The sequence below is a fragment of the Scyliorhinus canicula genome, chromosome 1 (assembly GCF_902713615.1).
Source record: "Scyliorhinus canicula chromosome 1, sScyCan1.1, whole genome shotgun sequence".
Lineage (NCBI taxonomy): Eukaryota > Metazoa > Chordata > Chondrichthyes > Carcharhiniformes > Scyliorhinidae > Scyliorhinus > Scyliorhinus canicula.
Window position 1 is genome coordinate 40,764,113 of NC_052146.1, and position 18,342 is coordinate 40,782,454.

At 42.0% G+C, this 18,342-nt stretch overlaps 1 protein-coding gene across 2 annotated transcripts in view; it reads right to left on the reverse strand.

Annotated features, from left to right (window-relative positions):
- The window catches only part of LOC119961795 (sarcoplasmic/endoplasmic reticulum calcium ATPase 2), a 113,644-nt gene that overhangs the window by 92,437 nt on the left and 2,865 nt on the right, over nt 1-18,342 (reverse strand). For both annotated transcript variants that reach the window (XR_005459744.1, XM_038789131.1), the window contains exon 4: nt 4,878-4,982. Coding sequence is in view for 1 of the 2 variants with exons in the window: in XM_038789131.1 (XP_038645059.1) it covers nt 4,878-4,982 (105 nt within the window). In the remaining variant the exon portion in view is untranslated. The remainder of the gene's footprint in view (nt 1-4,877; nt 4,983-18,342) is intronic.

Genomic DNA, 18,342 nt, shown 5'->3' on the forward strand with positions numbered 1-18,342 from the left:
CATTATTTCTCAAAGCAAATGAGTGTTCAACACGGAACCATGTATTCCCATTTTCTTAAATTTACTTATTAAACAAATATTTTAAATTGTAAGCAATTTGAAAAGGTTGAATGGAACCCGTCCAGTTCTTGCTAAAAGGTATTTGTTATCCAAATGAGTGCACCTCAATTTGTTTTAGTACTGCGCCTTGTTGGTTCACTGCCATATAACATTCAAGTAATCAAATATCATCTTGTTCGTCCTTTGAGGGAAAAGTGACCATGTTAATCATCTGGGGTATTGGGTACGGCTCCAGTAGATAACTGCCACGGCCAAATTTATTTATTATTTTTATATAAAGTGTGCCCTTCAAAAGCAAGCACATCTCAGAGAAAAGTAAAGAAGAGAAAAGTAAAGAAGAGGAAATCCCGACCCAGCAACTTATCCAGAACTCAATAATCTATAATATCCTGCTCTATTTGGGCGGCAAGGTAGCACAGTGGTTAGCACTGTGGCTTCACAGCGCCAGGGTCTCGAGTTCAATTCCCGGCTTGGGTCACTGTCTATGCGGAGTCTGTACGTACTCCCAGGGTCTGCCTGGGTTTACTCCGGATGCTCTGGTTTCCTCCCACAAGTCCCGAAAGACATGCTGTTAGGTAATTTGGACATTTTGAATTCTCCCTCCATGTAGCCAAACAGGCACCAGAGTGAGGCGACCTAGGGGCTTTTCACAGTAACTTCATTGCAGTGTTAATGTAGGCCTACTTGCGACAATAAAAATTATTATTTGCAGCAAATCTGTAATTCCCTGCTTAACCTTTTTTTTTAAAACTATGCAGAGGTAATTGTCCCAATCAATTGGGAGAACCAGTTGGATAGTACATGTTGCAAGATCTTAACTGATTGCTGTAGATCCAGTTTCCATTGATATAAAAGTTCGGGTATAGAGGCTGTCACTCAGCTCATGTCTGTGTTCTTCTGTAAACCTGTTTAGTCCAATCGTATTTCTCGTCCCCTTCCCCAGAGTTTATGTTTTCAGTCTCAATAACGTTTTTGGAAAATATAAAAAATACAGCACTCTATTCTGCATTCTATTCAATTACACAGATTCCGTTAAAAGCTAAAATCCAAGGGCAGCAGGGTGGCACAGTGGTTAGCACAGCTGCCTCACGGCACCGAGGCCATAGGATCGATCCCGGCTTTGGGTCACTGACCGTTTGGAGTTTGCACATTCTCCCAGTGTTTGCATGGGTTTCGCCCACAACCCAATAGATATGCAGGCTAGGTGAATTGGCATCGCTAAATTGCCCCTTAATTGGAAAAAAAATGAACTGGGTACTCTTTAAAAAAAAAAAAAAAAAAAAATTTTAAAAGCTAAAATCCAGTCAAACAATCTACCTTGCATAGATTCATGTCAACTATCTGCCTTCATAAATGTTCACCACTTTTAAGCTATGTTATGAAATCTAAATGTTTACCAGCAATTGAGACAAAACAAGTTGACCCACATGAGCATCCTTGGCTTGCTGCAATGCTCCAGTGAAGCCCAACACAAGCTAGAGGAGCAGCAGCTCATCTTCCGTTTAGGCACGTTACAGCCCTCGGGCAGTCCTCAGGACTCAACTTGGGAGTTAAACAACATTAGACGGTAACCTTTCTCCTCCATCTTAAACCCTTTTAAAATCCCATACATTTATTTTCTCAATGCAAAAACCTTACCTTCCCCACCTTCCCACCCCACCTGTCTCATTATTGTGCTACATCTGGTTGCAATCTTTTTCAGCTTCAGTTTAATATCCAACACATTCTCCCTCTTTAGTTTTGATGAAGAGTCAAACAGATTCAAAACATTAACTGCTTTCTCTCCTTACAGATACTGCCAGATCTGCTGAGATTTTCCAGCATCCTCTGCTCTTGTTTCAGGTTCCAGCACCTGCGGCATTCGGCTCATTTTATTAACCTATAACTTCCAGTCTTACTCTTCACTTCTGCAGATAGCCAAGCAGAGAAAAAGGGAGGTAGAGAGAAGGCAGCAAATTGTAGGCCAGTCAGCCTGACGTCAGTAGTGGGAAAATGCAAGACTCCATTACTAAAGATTTATCGCAGGGCACTTAGAAACAATAGCAGAATCACGCAGAGTTCACTTTATGAAAGGGAAATAATGCTTGAAAAATCTACTGAAATTCTTCAAAGATGTAACTAGTAGAGCTGATGAGGGAAGCCAGTGGATGTGATTTATTTGGACTTTCAGGAGGTTTTCAATAAAGTCCCATTTAAGAGATTAGCATGTAGAATTCAAGCAAACGGGATTGGGATGGTATATTGAGACTGGGGAAACAAGAGTAGGAAGAAAAAGATCTTTTTCCAAATGGCAGGCAGAGACTGTGGGGTGCCGCGGGGATTAGTGCTAGGCGGTAGCACAGTGGCTAACAGTGTTGCTTCACAGCGCCACAGTTCAAATCCCGGCTTGGGTCACTGTCTGTGCCCACGCTACCCTGTCCCTGTAATCCAGTAATCCACTATACATTTTTTGGACACTAAGGACAATTTAGCATGGCCAATCCACCTAACCCACACATCTTTGGACTCTGGGAGGAAACCGGAGCACCCGGAGGAGGAAACCCACACAGGCAAGGGCAGACTCCACACAGTGACCCAGCGGGGAATCAAACCTGGGACCCTGGAGCTGTGAAACAACTGTGCTAACCACTATGTGACCGTGCTGTCCTCGGGTAAATGTTAGATAAATTGGAAATTCTGAATTCTCCCTCAGTGAACCCGAACAGGTGCCCGACTGTGGAGACTATGGGCTTTTCACAGTAACTTCATTGCAGTTTTGTCAGCCTGCTTGTGACTATAATAAAGATTATTATATGACCTCAGCTATTCACAATATATATTAATGATTTAGGTGACAGAACTAAATGTAATATCTCCAAATTTTCAGATGACAACACTGTGTGGGAGGGTGAGCTGTGAGGAGGATGAAAAGATGCTTCAGTGTGATTTGGACAAGCTGAGTGAGCAAATGCAAGGCATATGCAGCATACTGTGGATAAATGTGATGTTACACACTTTTGCAGCAAGATCAGAAAGGCAAATTATTATCTGAAAGTCTATAAATTGAGAGAGGAGAACGTGCAATGAGGCTTGGGTACACCAGCTGTTGAAGGCAAGCATACAGGTGGTAAAAATGGCAAATGGTATGTCGGCCTTCATAGCGAGAGGATTAGAGTACAGGAGGGGTGTCCTCCTGCAGTTACAAATGGCCTTGGCGAGACCACATCTGGAATAGTGTGCGCAGTTTTGATCTTCTTTTCGGAAGAAAGATGTTCTGGCCACAGAGGGAGTGCAGCGAAGGTTTACCAGACTGACCCAAGAGGTGAGATGGAGTTGGTTAGGATTGTATTTTCTGGAGTTCAGAAGAATGGAGGGGAGGGGGATTTGAACAGAACTAATCACGGTAGACACAGGATGTTCCTGGTGGAAAGAAAGTCAAGAACCAGGGGTCACAGTCCAAGGATACGAGATAAACCATTTAGGACTGAGATGAAGAGAAGCATCTTCACCCAGAGAGTGCTGAACCTGTGAAAAGCAGTCACGGCCAACATTTTGTATGTTATCAAGGAGTTAGATATAGCTCTTGGGACTAAAGGGATCCAAAGATATGAAAGGGAAAGCGGGAACAGGTTACGGATGATCAGCCATTATCACAATGAATGGTGGAGCAGGCTCAAAGGGCCGAATAGCCTATTCCTGCACCTATTTGGTATGCTTCCATGAGAACTAGGTTGAAGCAGGAATTTTCATTTCAGAGGGTCATTGTCCTTTGGATTTCAGGGATGATTTCATGGTTGAGGCTGACAAAGTGTAGGTGGGATGTTGGACAATGTGCCTCGTGGGATGTTGGACAATGTGCCTCGTGGAACTTGTTCAGATCATCTTCAGTAGATTGGACAGAAATGTTCTTGTGCTTTTCTTCACTGAACACCTTGGAATTCCTTCTCCCCAAGTAAGACTACTAATTTAAATATGATCTGCCGGTCATTCTTCATGAACTTGACGAATGCAGATTTAGTTCAAAATACAAATAGTGCAAGTGCACCTTATTGCTGAATAAACCTGGAACCAACATCTCAGTGACACAGCACTGTGTCCCATAGTATTTTCCATAAGCTGTTTGCTTCCTCTGCACAACAGGAACATAGGATCAGGGTTAGGCTATTCAGTCCCTCGGGCCTGCCTTGCCATTCAATTAAACCATGGTTAATTAATTAAACAACTCTATTTACCGGTCTTTACTCCACATCCCTTATGTAAGGTTATGGGTAACCTTATGTTTCAGACTGGCAGATACCAATTTTAACACAAAGTGCAGGAATGGAAAAAGTGTGATTTTATATACACATAAATGGGTGAGAGTGGTAATGTCACTGGACTGGTAATATAGAGGTTCAGACTGATGCAATAGGGACATCCCATTGGTGGCCATCCCACTGGTGGAATTTAAGTTCAACTAATAACATCTAGAATTAAAAGCTAGTCTCAGTAATAGTGAACATAAACCATAGTTGTAAAAACTCAATTTAGTTTACTATGCCCTTAAAAGGAAGGAAATCTGCTCTTACTTGGTCTGGCCTGCACGCGACTCCAAACTACATAGCAATGTGGGTGGCTTTTAAATGCACAATGAAATTGCCTAGCAAGCCACTCAAGGGCAATTAGGAATGGGCAACAAATGCCCACAGTCCATTAAATAATAAATGGAAAATGCAATTGCATAAACCCTCCTCAATGGCTTTACTACATGAAGTAAATTTTATTCAATTAAAAAATGCAGTGCTAAATATTCCTAAGTATGTCCATAACAAAAAGTGTTTTCTAAATGCTAAACTTACCTGCCAAACACCCACAACAGCATTTGCTATTAGAATTAATAATATTACGAAAGGCTCCACAAAGGCAGTTACGGTTTCTTCACCTTCTTCAAACCAGGCCAGAACCTGCAAACAATCAGATACGTTTTTGTGAAATATACTGTTTATTTCAATAAGGCGGCAACACACCAATAAAACATTTAATAAGAACACAAGAACATTTGTATGCATTTAACTCATTTCAGTGCATTTCTTACACAATGTCTTTTAAGTGCCTTCAGGCTGTATTCATTTACCTTTTCAAGCATTGCTAAGTGCACATACTGATTTTTTTTAAGTGCCCTTTTTTCCACACTGTACTGTATACTGTACCCAAATGCATTCAACAAATGCAAACTGCAGTACTCTAAGCTCAAAGACTTGTAAATGAACACTCAGAACTTCATAGTTGTGCTTTTTCTCGATGCATTTTATTTTATTAAAAAAGTGCGCTTAATTAAAATAATTAAAAGCATCAAAGGGAAGCTGGGAATAAATTTAATTTAGAAAATTAGGTTGGTTCCTTTTGTAGCAAGACTGTTGCTTACACTTCAATTCAGACAATTATAAATTGCAGGATATAAACATTTTTAAATACCATGTGTCATGTGAGAGTACCTTTACGAAATGGGTGTTTATTACTGCAATGATGTCAGAGAGTGGGTGGAGCTGGGCTGTCTGTCAGCTTTTTACTTTCGTTTCTGAGCAGACTGCAGGGTGTATCTTAGTTTCGTTTTCAGTGTTGGGGCTGAAGCCAGACCAAGCAGGGGTCCTGCTGTTCTCTCTGCCATCAAAAGACTATCTCTTGATCATTTGTTGAATTCAGAATTATAAATATTTTCAGTAGTGACTTTAACCTGATGTGCTTCTGATAAAGGTTTTGTTTTTAAGTCGTATAGATGTTAAAAAGGAAAGCTTAAAGGTTTACTTAGTGTTGTAGTCGTATTTGAATTAACAGTTGCTAAGGTGTACACTGTATGTTTTAAAAAGGTTAACTTGAGTTCATAGAATAAACATTGTTTTTTTGCTTTAAAAAATACTTATTTCTGCTGTACCACACCTGTAGAGTGGGCCATGTGCTCCTCATACCACAATCTAGTAAAAGTTGTGGGTCAGGTGAACTCCATCATACACTTTGGGGTTCTCTAAACCCTGGCCCATAACACATGTTTATAATTTACTCAGTTTACTAAATTTGTGGAAAACAAAAAGTTAAAATGCAAAATCATAAGGCTTAAAAACACCTCATTTGAAAATTATCAGATCAACTCAATATGGTCTTTTCAAAACTGGATACACTCTTCAAAATAGAAAACTCAATTCTCGGTATTTGTTTTGATGTCATAAAAGGAGTGCACAAATTGACTTTAGTTCCAAATTCTTCAAACTGATTTGTTAAGAAATGTATTCTCCTGGGTGAAAATGTCTTGGGCCAATATGCATACTGCACTAATCAGTACCAAACCAAAGGAGGAATACTTTGAAATTTATGCATATGTAATTATTTTGATTAACCATGGTACTGATTCAGGCAAAGAATTCAATGCTGGGGCATGCAGCACTCCCCAGTTTCCACACACAGAAGGTTTAAAAAGCTACCTTGCACTGTGCCTAAAAAGAGGACACTGACGCTGAAGTAAAACATTCCCTATACAGTATTGGGCACTGTAGTCTCAGCTAAATTGTTATTTTGGTTTCAAGTCAATTTTGTCTGGTTCATTTGAATTTTTGACTCTTGTACGGAAGCCAGAATCCAGAAATGTGCCGATTTGCCAATTACCTGTACAACCCATTTCTCTTAAAAATGTGGTACATTTCCCCAAAATAAGAAATATCGACAGTATAAAAACAAACTCAAAAGCAGGAAGGATCCCGGAGTTACTAAAACCACATGATGGCAAGTGCGGTGACACAATATTAGAGGCTCCGTATAGGCTTCCTAATTGTTGCGTTTCTCTCAGGATCAAACACTGGAAAATACCAAATAAAAACCATTAATTCCTCACAAAGGAAACAGACTGTCAAAGTTACTCAAGTTAACACTGCCAAGTTTCTGAGAAATAGCCTACAACTTTGTTGGTTAAGGTGATTTGTCATTCATGTAGATAATGGGAAAGACAGGCATTAAAATAACCAGACAAAGAGACTGAGAAACAACCACTAGAATGCACCACAGTGTGGCAAGGCACAGTTAATGTGTAATCACAGCCCAATCATAATTTTATTACACTGAGCACGTATCTCACCAGTGAAAAGAAAAAAAAATGATGAATCATGCCAGGAGTGGGTCACCTGCCAAAAGTGGGTCATAATCAAACAAGATCAGGAAAGTAGTGAAAGAGAAACCTGGATACATTACAGGAATTTATGGGTACAGGTGAATGCGCACACACCGAGATCCAAAAAAAAATGTGAAAATGTACAGGTATTACTGCAGCGGAGAATGTTCCAGTTAAAAGGTCATGGGACTACCTTGTACAAACGACAGGAAAACTAAGTTAAAACAACAGACCGTATAACTTATGCCCATCACCTTTTGCAGCAGACCTATTTAGGAGATTCCTTCATTTTCCTCGAGGCTCAATCTCAGTTACAAGGCAAAATCCCACAGCAGAGATTGGAGATCATTTTAAACTGGATACAGAAAAAGGCCAGAACTAGACACACCTAGATTGACCACCACTTTCAGCTCCAAGTTTTATCATTTTACATCAGTTTACACTAGTCCTCAAAACATTTTTCCAGTGAATATAGGCGCACAAGCCCCACCACCTATATATTTCCTCCCAAAAGAAGAATGCTTTCCAGATCTGCTTACTGCTAATCCAATTTACCGGGCAGCACGGCAGCATACTGGGGGCAGCGTGGTGGCATAATGGTTAGCACTATGGCATCACAGCGCCAAGGCCCCAGGTTCGATTCCTGCTTGGGTCACTATCTGTGCGGAGTCTGCACATACTTCCCGTGTCTGCGTGGGTTTCCTCCGGATGTTCCGGTTTCCTCCCACAGTCCAAAAGTGTGCAGGTTAGGTGGATTGGCCATGCTAAATTTCCCTTAGGTTAGATGGGGTTGCAGGGTTACAGGGATAGGGTGGAGGTGTGGGCTTAAGTAGGGTGCTCTTTGCAAGAGCCGGTGCAGGCTCGATGGGCCGAATGGCCTTCTTCTGCACTGTAAATTCTATGAGATCTATGAGAAATTCAGTGTTGATCCCCCTGCCTTGGCTGTTAATCTGTATTTAACTCCCATCCCAGCCATTCCAGACTGACAAACTCTCATTTCCAATCCAACTTCTACCTCTGTATAGAACATGGTATGAAATAGTTTACTTCTTAACTTTGTTTAACTTCAGAGGTAGAAGAGAAAAAAAAAGTGTTGCTAAGTCGCTTCACATCGCTCCATTCAAAATATGTTCTTATTCAGTGCCATAACCGCTGTTGATTCAACATTGCTTCATTTGATGTAATTTATGCATAGCAGCTGCACCCATTCATTAACCTTTCCCTTTAGTTTACTTCCATAAAGGTAACAAGCCAAAACATTAGATTATAAACAGTGCTAAAGTAGGACGTAACTATTTGAATCCCTTTGGATATTCAGATATATCTGTTGACAGCACTTATTCTCCTTGGGTATGTTTGATGCACAAACACTATAGATGCATGCATTCTCCTGAGGTACATGTTTTAACCATAATTATCTCAGATTTGAATGCAGTCTTACACAAGGACTGCTATTAAATTAATCCCACATGGGCTTTATTACTTAAGGATCTGACACATTCCAGCTTAACACCTGACGGTGTGCAACTGTTGATGTTGCTTCAATTATAATATATTTGCCTTTTCCACCTGGTTTACGAGTACAAGTACATCAGGGAATGCTCAGGCTACAAAGATCACAACTTATCAAGCGCCTTGCATTTGAAATGTAAAAACTATCAAATGGTTCCCTGAGCAGACCGTCAGCTATTTGGCAGATATTCAAACAAGTACCAGGACGCAGATTGCCTAGTGGTGAGACAGGCTCTCGGAGTCAGATCATTCCTCTATCCCCAGAGTCTCATACCCTCGAAGTAGACCTTCAGATCATTCGGGAGGCAGAGGCGGTCATAGATAGAAGCTTCAGGGAGGTAGTTACGCCAAAGAATAAAGATAGATGGGTGACGGTGAGAGGGGCTGGGGGGAAGCAGTCAGTACAGGGATCCTCTGTGGTTGTTCCCCTTAGTAACAGGTATACCTCTTTGGATACTGTTTGGGGGGGGGGGGGGGGGGGAAAGAGAGAAGAGACGACTTACCAGGGGTCAGCCATGGGGTACATGTCTCTGGCACAGAGTCTGTCCCTGTTGCTCAGAAGGGAAGGGGGGAGAGGAGAAGAACATTAGTCATTGGAGACTCCATAGTTAGGGGGATAGATAGGAGAATCTGTGGGAACGAGAGACTCGTGGTTGGTGTGTTGCCTCCCAGGTGCCAGGGTCCGCGATGTCTCGGATCGTGTTTTCGGGATCCTTAAGGGGGAGGGGGAGCAGCCCCAAGTCATGGTCCACATAGGTACCAACGACATAGGTAGGAAAAGGGATAGGGATGTAAGGCAGGAATTCAGAGAGCTAGGGTAGAAACATAGATCCAGGACAAACAGAGTTATTATCTCTGGGTTGTTACCCGTGCCACCGAGTCGAGCAATATGGAGACAGAGCAATTGAACACGTGGCTCCAGGGATGGTGCAGGAGGGAGGGTTTCAGATTCCTGGACAATTGGGGCTCATTCTGGGGTACGTGGGACCTCTACAAACGGGATGATCTACACCTGGACCGGAGGGAAGGTTTGCTAATGCTCTTCGGGAGGGTTTAAACTAGTTCAGCAGGGGACTGGGAACCTGAATTGTAGCTCCAGTACACAAGAAGTTGAGAGTACTGAGGTCATGTGTAAGGATTCAAAGTTGCAAGAGTGTACCGGCAGGAAGGAAGGTGGTTTAAAGTGCGTCTACTTCAATGCCAGGAGCATCCGGAATAAGGTGGGTGAGCTTGCGGCATGGGTTGATACCTGGGACTTCCATGTTGTGGCCATTTTGGAGACATGGATACAGCAGGGCGAGGAATGGTTGTTGCAGGTGCCGTGGTTTATATATTTCAGTAACATTACGGACGGTGGTAAGACAGGGGGAGTGGTGCCATTGTTAGTCAAGGACAGTATTACGGTGGCTGAGAGGACATTTGATGAGGACTCGAATACTGAGGTAGTCTGGGCTGAGTTAAGAAAGGAAAGGTCACCCTGTTTCGGCTTTTCTATACGCCTCCAAAAAGTTCCAGACATTTAGAGGAAAGGATTGCAACGATGATTCTGGATAGGAGCGAAAGTAACAGGGTAGTTGTTATGGGGGACTTTAACTTTCCAAATACTGACTGGAAACACTATAGTTTGAGTACTTTAGATGGGTCCGTTTTTGTCCAGTGTGCGCAGGAGGGTTTCCTGACGCAGTATGTACATAGGCCAACGAGAGGCGAGGCCGTATTGGATTTGGTACTGGGTAATGAACTAGGACAGGTGTCAGATTTGGAGGTAGGTGAGCACTTTGGTGATAGTGACCACAATTCGATTACGTTTACTTTAGAGATGGAATGGGATATGTATATACCGCAAGGCAAGAGTCATATCTGCGGGAAAGGCAATTATGATGCGATGAGGCAAGACTTAGGATGCATCGGCTGCAGAAGAAAACTGCACGGGATGCGCACAATGGAAATGTGGAGCATGTTCAAGGAACAGCTACTGCGTGTCCTTGATAAGTATGTACCTGTTAGGCAGTGGTCGAGCGAGGGAACCATGGTTTACTAAAGCAGTTGAAACACTTGTCAAGAGGAAGGAGGAGGCTTGTGTAAAGATGAGACGTGATGGTTCAGTTAGGGCTCGAGAGTTACAAGTTAGCTAGGAAGGCTCTAAAGAGAGAGTTAAGAACAGCCAGGAGAGGACATGAGCAGTCTTTGGCAGGTAGGATCAAGGATAACCATAAAGCTTTCTATAGCTAGGTCAGGAATAAAAGAATGACTAGGGTAAGAGTAGGGCCAGTCAGGGACAGTAGTGGGACGTTGTGTGTGGAGTCCGAGGAGATAGGAGAGGTGCTAAATGAGTATTTTTAGTCTGTATTCCCACAGGAAAAAGACAATGTTGTCGAGGGGAATACTGAGATACAGGCTACTAGACTAGAAGGGCTTGAGGTTCATAAGGAGGAGGTGTTAGCGATTCTGGAAAGTGTGAAAATAGACAAGTCCACTGGGCATGATGGGATTTATCCTAGGATTCTCTGGGAAGCTAGGGAGAAGATTGCTGAGCCTTTGGCTTTGATCTTTAAGACATTTTTGTCTACAGGACTTGTGCCAGAAGACTGGAGGATAGCAAATGTTGTCCCCTTGTTCAAGAAGGGGAGCTGAGATAACCCCGGTAACTATAGACCAGTGAGCCTTACTTCTGTTGTGGGAAAAGTCTTGGAAAGGTTTATAAGAGATAGGATGTTTAATCATCGGGAAAGGAATAATTTGATTAGAGATAGTCAACATGGTTTTGTGAAGGGTAGGTCATGCCTCACAAACCTTATTGAGTTCTTCGAGAAGGTGACCAAACAGGTGGACGAGGGTAAAGCAGTTGATGTGGTGTATATGGATTTCAGTAAAGCGTTTGATAAGGTTCCCCACGGTAGGCTATTGCAGAAAATACAGAGGCATGGGATTCAGGGTGATTTAGCAGTTTGGATCAGAAATTGGCTAGCTGATAGAAGACAAAGGGTGGTGGTTGATGAGAAATATTCAAGACTGGTGTCCAGTTACTAGTGGTGTACCACAAGGATCTGTTTTGGGGCCACTGCTTTTTGTCATTTTTATAAATGACCTGGAGGAGTACGTAGAAGGATGGGTGAGATGACACTGAAGTCGGTGGAGTTGTGGACAGTGCAGAAGGATGTTACAAGTTACAGAGGGACATAGTTAAACTGCAGAACTGGGCTGACAGGTGGCAAATGGAGTTTAATGCAGAAAAGTGTGAGGTGATTAATTTTGGAAGGAATAACAGGAAGACAGAGTACTGGGCAAATGGTAAGATTCTTGGTAGAGTGGACGAGCAGAGAGATCTCGGTGTCCATGTCCATAGATCCCTGAAAGTTGCCACCCAGGTTGAGAGGGTTGTTAAGAAGGCGTACGGTGTGTTAGCTTTTATTGGTAGAGGAATTGAGTTTCGGAGCCATGAGATCATGTTGCAGTTGTACAAAACTGGTGCGGCTGCATTTGGAGTATTGCGTGCAGTTCTGGTCGCCACATTATAGGAAGGATGTGGAAGCATTGGAAAGGGTACAGAGGAGATTTACAAGGATGTTGCCTGGTATGGAGGGAAGATCTTACGAGGAAAGGCTGAAGGACTTGAGACTGTTTTCGTTAGAGAGAAGGTTGAGGTGACTTAATTGAGGCATACAAGATGATCAGAGGATTAGATAGGGTGGACAGTGAGAGCCTTTTTCCTTGGATAGTAATGTCTAGCACGAGGGGACATAGCTTTAAATTAAGGGGAGATAGATATAGGACAGATGTCAGAGGTAGATTCTTTACTCAGAGTAGGAAGGGCATGGAATGCCCTGCCTGCAACAGTAGTGGACTCGCCAACACTAAATGCATTCAAATGGTCATTGGATAGGCAATGGACGATAAGGGAATAGTGTAGATGGGCTTTAGAGTGGTTTTACAGGTCGGCGCAACATCGAGGGCCGAAGGGCCTGTACTGCGCTGTAATGTTCTATCTCCCACCCCCTTCTGGAATATACCTTTGCAAAAAAGAGGTCTGAAAAGAACGCTGTTTGTTGAGGTTCACCCCGAGCAATTCCACGATAGAAATCTCTGTGCTCTATGGGCTAATACCAGGAACGCACTATTGAGACAAACCAACTGTTGCTGGGGCACAATCAACTCCAAGAAAGACTGCCAGAAACACATTAGTAGCTTAGTGCAGAGAGCTGTCCAGAAACTTATGTTTCAGACTGGCACATTCAAAAGGTCCAGGACTACATGCTGGGGGATGCACAAAAGCATTCAGCAGCTGCTGCAAAGTCTCAATGGGGAGAGAACGTTGTCTAAGGTCCACCTGCCACAGTTAACCGAAATGCCAGAAATTGCATAAAACCCCTCAGGCAGTATCTTTGTCATGAAATGCATATTATAAATATCATGTGTCGTTGCAACCGCACCGAGGCACCTCATGAGTGCCATATGCTGTACGAAAATAACTCGATCAGTGTCAAGCGGACATCAGTGATGTCAGTCTTGAACTGTTATCAGCATATATTTTTTTTTTTAAATTTAGAGTACCCAATTTTTTTTTTCCAATTATGGGGCAATTCAGCATGGCCAATCCACCTACCCTGCACATCTTTGGGTTGTGGGGGTGAAACCCACGCAAACACGGGGAGAATGTGCAAACTCCACACAGACAGTGATCCAGAGCCGGGATCGAACCTGGGACCTCGGAGCCATGAGGCAGCAGTGCTAACTGCTGCGCCACCGTGCTGCCCCATGGGAATATAATTTTATACATTATGAACAAAGTATATTTTGGGGGGGAAAAAACAAACCAGTGTCTCAACACTGCAGGGAAATTGGTTGTTTCAAATATACATTTATGCCACAACTTAAAAAGTAGATTTAAATCTAGAATCAGGGCTTGTATTGAATCTAGGCTAAAGCTCCCTGGAAAATGACTTCCTAAAAAGGGAACAAGTCTAAACAAAGCTAAAAACATGTATAAACAATGAAACAGTCAATCGCAGTCTGTTTAAATCCCTTCAACTATTCAAGTATAACTCCATTATGATAGAAAATGAAGTTAAAGGAAGGTCCTTTACACATCATGGGCACTATTTAAAACTATCTGGAGTTAATTAAAATGCTGCCAGTACGGACCTACCACTTATACTTCATAAACACTTCAACCTAAACTGAGAGAACATGCACATAACCACCCATGTACAGAAGAGTTAAGAATAACAGTTTGCACATTCTCCCTGTATCTGCGTGGGTCTCACTCCCACAACCCAAAGATGTGCAGGGTAGGTAGATTGGCCACACTAAATTGCAAAAGAATGAATTGGGCAAAAAAAAAATTTTTTTTTTTTTTTTTTAAATTAGTCAGATAGTCCTAACAAGTATTGTCTGGATGGAATCCAGGCCCAAGACCAATAGCTGAAGCATGAAAAGTGAAGGCTTGTATTCTGATTGGGTTTGCCCTGTTATACAATTTACATTACATTACACAAAGCTACACCAGCAGAAGCAGAAGGTGGATTAAAAATAAATGGTAAAACCAGCATAAATTAAATGCACCAATAACTCACCCATAATACATATGCACATATCAGAAAGATAATGTGAAAACATATACTTTTAATATATAGAAAACCCACCATTCTTAAAAATCAAACCCCACTAAGATAGCAGCTTCCTATCCCTACTAGACACAAAATTGAATATAAATTAGAATGGTTCAAACTACATATCTGAGATGATCGTACAAAAATGAGATCATTCTTAGATACTGCTGAGAATTACCATTTTACAAATTACACAGGAAAGCATTCTTTCCCCTGCCTATCATCATCCTGGCAGAATGCACCTCCTCCACAATCAAGTGAACCAGCTACCAGACCTCCAATGTCTCAAGTACCCGACTAGTAGAAATTGAGAGGGGGTTGAATACAACCTTGTCACCAATTTTCCTCCTCCATCTGCCTTCACTGTATTGAAGCAATCAGCAAATTGAAGACAATATGCTTCTTACATTGCAAAATAAAAAAACGTATAACTTCAATTCTGATCAGGAAATTGGAAGGACAAAAGAAAACTTAATTTGAGCTGATGCAAGGAAAAAGATGCAGTAACTTTGAAGTGAAAAATTAATCACATTTCTTCTGCCCGTCATCTTTCCCTTAATCTTAGCGTATGAAAGCTGGAACAACCATAATAAGCTGCACTAATGTGCTTCAGCAATAAACACACTGCATGCAAAAGACGATTTAAAAAATAGGTTAGTTTATTACAAGTCAAACATTTGTACTGGATGAGTTTTTATGGGATGACTTCTTGTCGGCTGCGATACTTTAACTGGCAAGAACAACAATGACCTGTACGTACAACAGGTCTTCCATGCATTTTTGGCCATGATGTGGAGATGCCGGCGTTGGACTAGGGCGAGCACAGTAAGAAGTCTTACAACACCAGGTTAAAGTCCAACAGGTTTGTTTCAAACACGAGCTTTCGGAGCACTGCTCCTTCCTCAGGTGAATCTCTCTCTCTCTCTCTTCCCCCCCAACCACCACACTTACCATATCAGGGGGTTCTCAAGTCCCTCCCACTAACACCCACAACCCAATGATGTACAGGGTAGGTGGATTGGTCACACTAATTTGCCCCTTAATTGGAAAAAAAGAATTTGGTACTCTGAATTTATTTTTAAAAAGGACTTTTGAGTAATTTCCCCAATTTTATTTGCTTTTATTCCATCATTAATTTTGATGTTGCTGTCCTTCTGTACTTTTTTTAAAAAAGTTGATTCTGAATGGGCTCCTGAACTGTAGTGATTCCATGATTCTTTATAAAGGTTTCACTGGCTAGGGCAGCATTTATTGTCCATTCCTAATTTCCCTGGAGGAGATGGCGTTGAGCAACCTTCTTGAACCACTGCAGTTCATGTGATATAGGTACATCCACAGTGCAGTTCGGGAAGAGGTTCTAGGATTTTGACCCAGCAACTCATCTGGCTATGTCTAAGTAACTGATCACTAGGTTATTACAGGTAGGAACAAATTGTTCATTATTAAAATTATTCGGTGCTAGAAATGCTAACATATTTATTTTTGGTTTGTATTGTTAACAAAATTATACAGTCCGATCCAATTTATTTTTTTTAAAGTAAGCAGGAGTTGCAACTCCATGATCAGGGCTGTAGCAGCCTTGCATTGGATTCCCTTATTACCAAAACAGGTGTTACACATACCAATGATGGATGTGCTGGCAACAGTGGATCACAGCAGGAATCACTGGTACTAGAATTTTTTCATAGAATTTTTTTTTCATAGAATTTACAGTGCAGAAGGAAGCCATTTAGCCCATCGAGTCTGCACCGGCTCTTGGAAAGAGCCCCCTACCCAAGCCCACACCTCCACCCCATCCCCATATCCCAGTACCCCACCCAACACTAAGGGCAATTTTAGACATCAAGGACAATTTAGCATGGCCAATCCACCTAACCTGCACATCTTTGGACTGTGGGAGGAAACCTGAGCACCCGGAGGAAACCCACGCACACACGGGGTGAACGTGCAGACTCCGCACAGATAGTGACCCAAGCCGGGAATCGAACCCGGGACCCTGGAGCTGTGAAGCAATTGTGCTAACCACAATGCTACCGTGCTGCCCAAGATAAAGAAACTGCAAATCTAAAACAAAAAGTACGGATGGAGAAGCAAGGGACAGGGCAGCGAGAAAAAGGAGGAGGCAACAATTGGAGAGGAAAGGTGCAAGGTGAAAGAGATAGAAATGGTACAGTAGTCAATGCAAATTTTTCAAAAAGCTGGAGAGTTGCAAAGATAAAAAAATTGTCATTCTTTCCATTATGCAATTGATAAAAGGTAGTGAAAATAGTAAAGTACACCAATGGTGCATTGTAGGTGCAGACCCTTCATCAGAACATAGTTATAACAAAAGGTCACCACCCAGGACGCTGTTCTTGTTTTGGAGGCTGGTGCACCATCTTAGTGTTACACTATTTCTTCTTCGAATTTTGCCACTTAATCAGCTATCTTTGCTGTTGCTCTTTAATGTTGTTGCTCTTTAATGTCAACTGCTCGACAAGATTCTCCAGCAGCTTCCATCTCTTTCCAGGCAAAGAATCATTTGGCCATTCTACTAGTTAAAAGTTTATTTCCCCATTATTTGCTAGTAAAAGGTTTAATTACCGTCCAGTTCTGACTACGTATGCACACCCAAAGCTGTAACCAGTGTTTTTAACTTCTCACTGTGTCTTTCAAATAAAGCATTAGAATTTGTGCTAGTTTACTATTGCACTTTGAGTTTAAAGGCACTCTTGATTTTTTAAAATCATTCATTCTATTCCATTGAATAGATTTGTTTTTGAATACAAGTTTCTTCCTCCAGTAATGCCCACTACTCTAACCTCCTTCTCCAGGAAGCTGGAATCCCAACTCCAAACAGGCAACATAGACTCAACACAATAAGTTTGCTTTAAAAGGCGAGGGGCAAGGTTTAGAGTAGATGTACGAGGCAAGTTTTTTTTTTTTTTTTTTTTACACAGAGGGTAGTGGGTGCCTGGAACTCGCTGCCGGAGGAGGTGGAGGAAGCAGGGACGATAGTGACATTTAAGGGGCATCTTGACAAATACATGATTAGGATGGGAATAGAGGGATATGGACCCAGGAAGTGTAGAAGATTGTAGTTTAGTTGGGCAGCATGGTCGGCACGGGCTTGGAGGGCCGAAGGGCCTGTTCCCGTGCTGTACTTTTCTTTGTTTGTTCTTTATTTAACTGGAATACACATGGAAGTGCTCCAAGAAGCCGCAGTGTGAGATAGGGAAAAACCAGCTTTGGTTTCATAATCCAGCAATCCCTTCCACAGGGTGCATGTATCAGCCCCCTGACTAGCAAGAGCAACACTATAGTGGCTTCTGCAGTCATGCTGTCAGCGCTCACACTTGATGAATGGCTTTGTGTGAATACACTGGAAGATGACTCTCACCCTGCAAGAAACGAATGTGTTCACAAGAGAAGAAATATTAAATGGGTGGGGGGGGGGGGGGGGGGGAGGGAGGAGTTTTTAGTAAAGGGAGTGTTTTTTTTTCAACAATAAAGGACATCATCACCTGCACATTCCCAGAAAATCCAGCTATGACGAGCACTATAATCTCCCTCTGGCAATTCAGGTTTTTTTATTAGTTGAAAGTACAAGTACATATTACAGCTGCCACACCCCTGAAAAACTGGAAGTATATACATATTCACAGCACATGTCTGTCCAACCATCTTCTTCAGTACACTATGCATACTCCTGTACATCAACATTGTTCGGTATTGTGTTTTCAATTTGTATGGATTTTCTGAGAATTTCCATGTTTAGAGACTCTTGCACACTGCACCAATTTCCTTAAACTCATGTATGATAATATTGGCTATAACTAACTCACAACTTCAACTTCTCTTAAAAGGTTCAAATTAGTTTGTGCTCGAACCTCATAGCCCATTTACCACGATCAATTACAGCATTTCTTTTTCCAAACTATTAGCTATCAATCATGAAGTACCTATTTAAAGGGGCCTTTTGCAAGAAAAAATCCCAACCCCCCGACGCACAAGTATTCCTTCCTGCTCGAAGTGTCCCGACAAGGTCATTACTGCATATTAAACCAA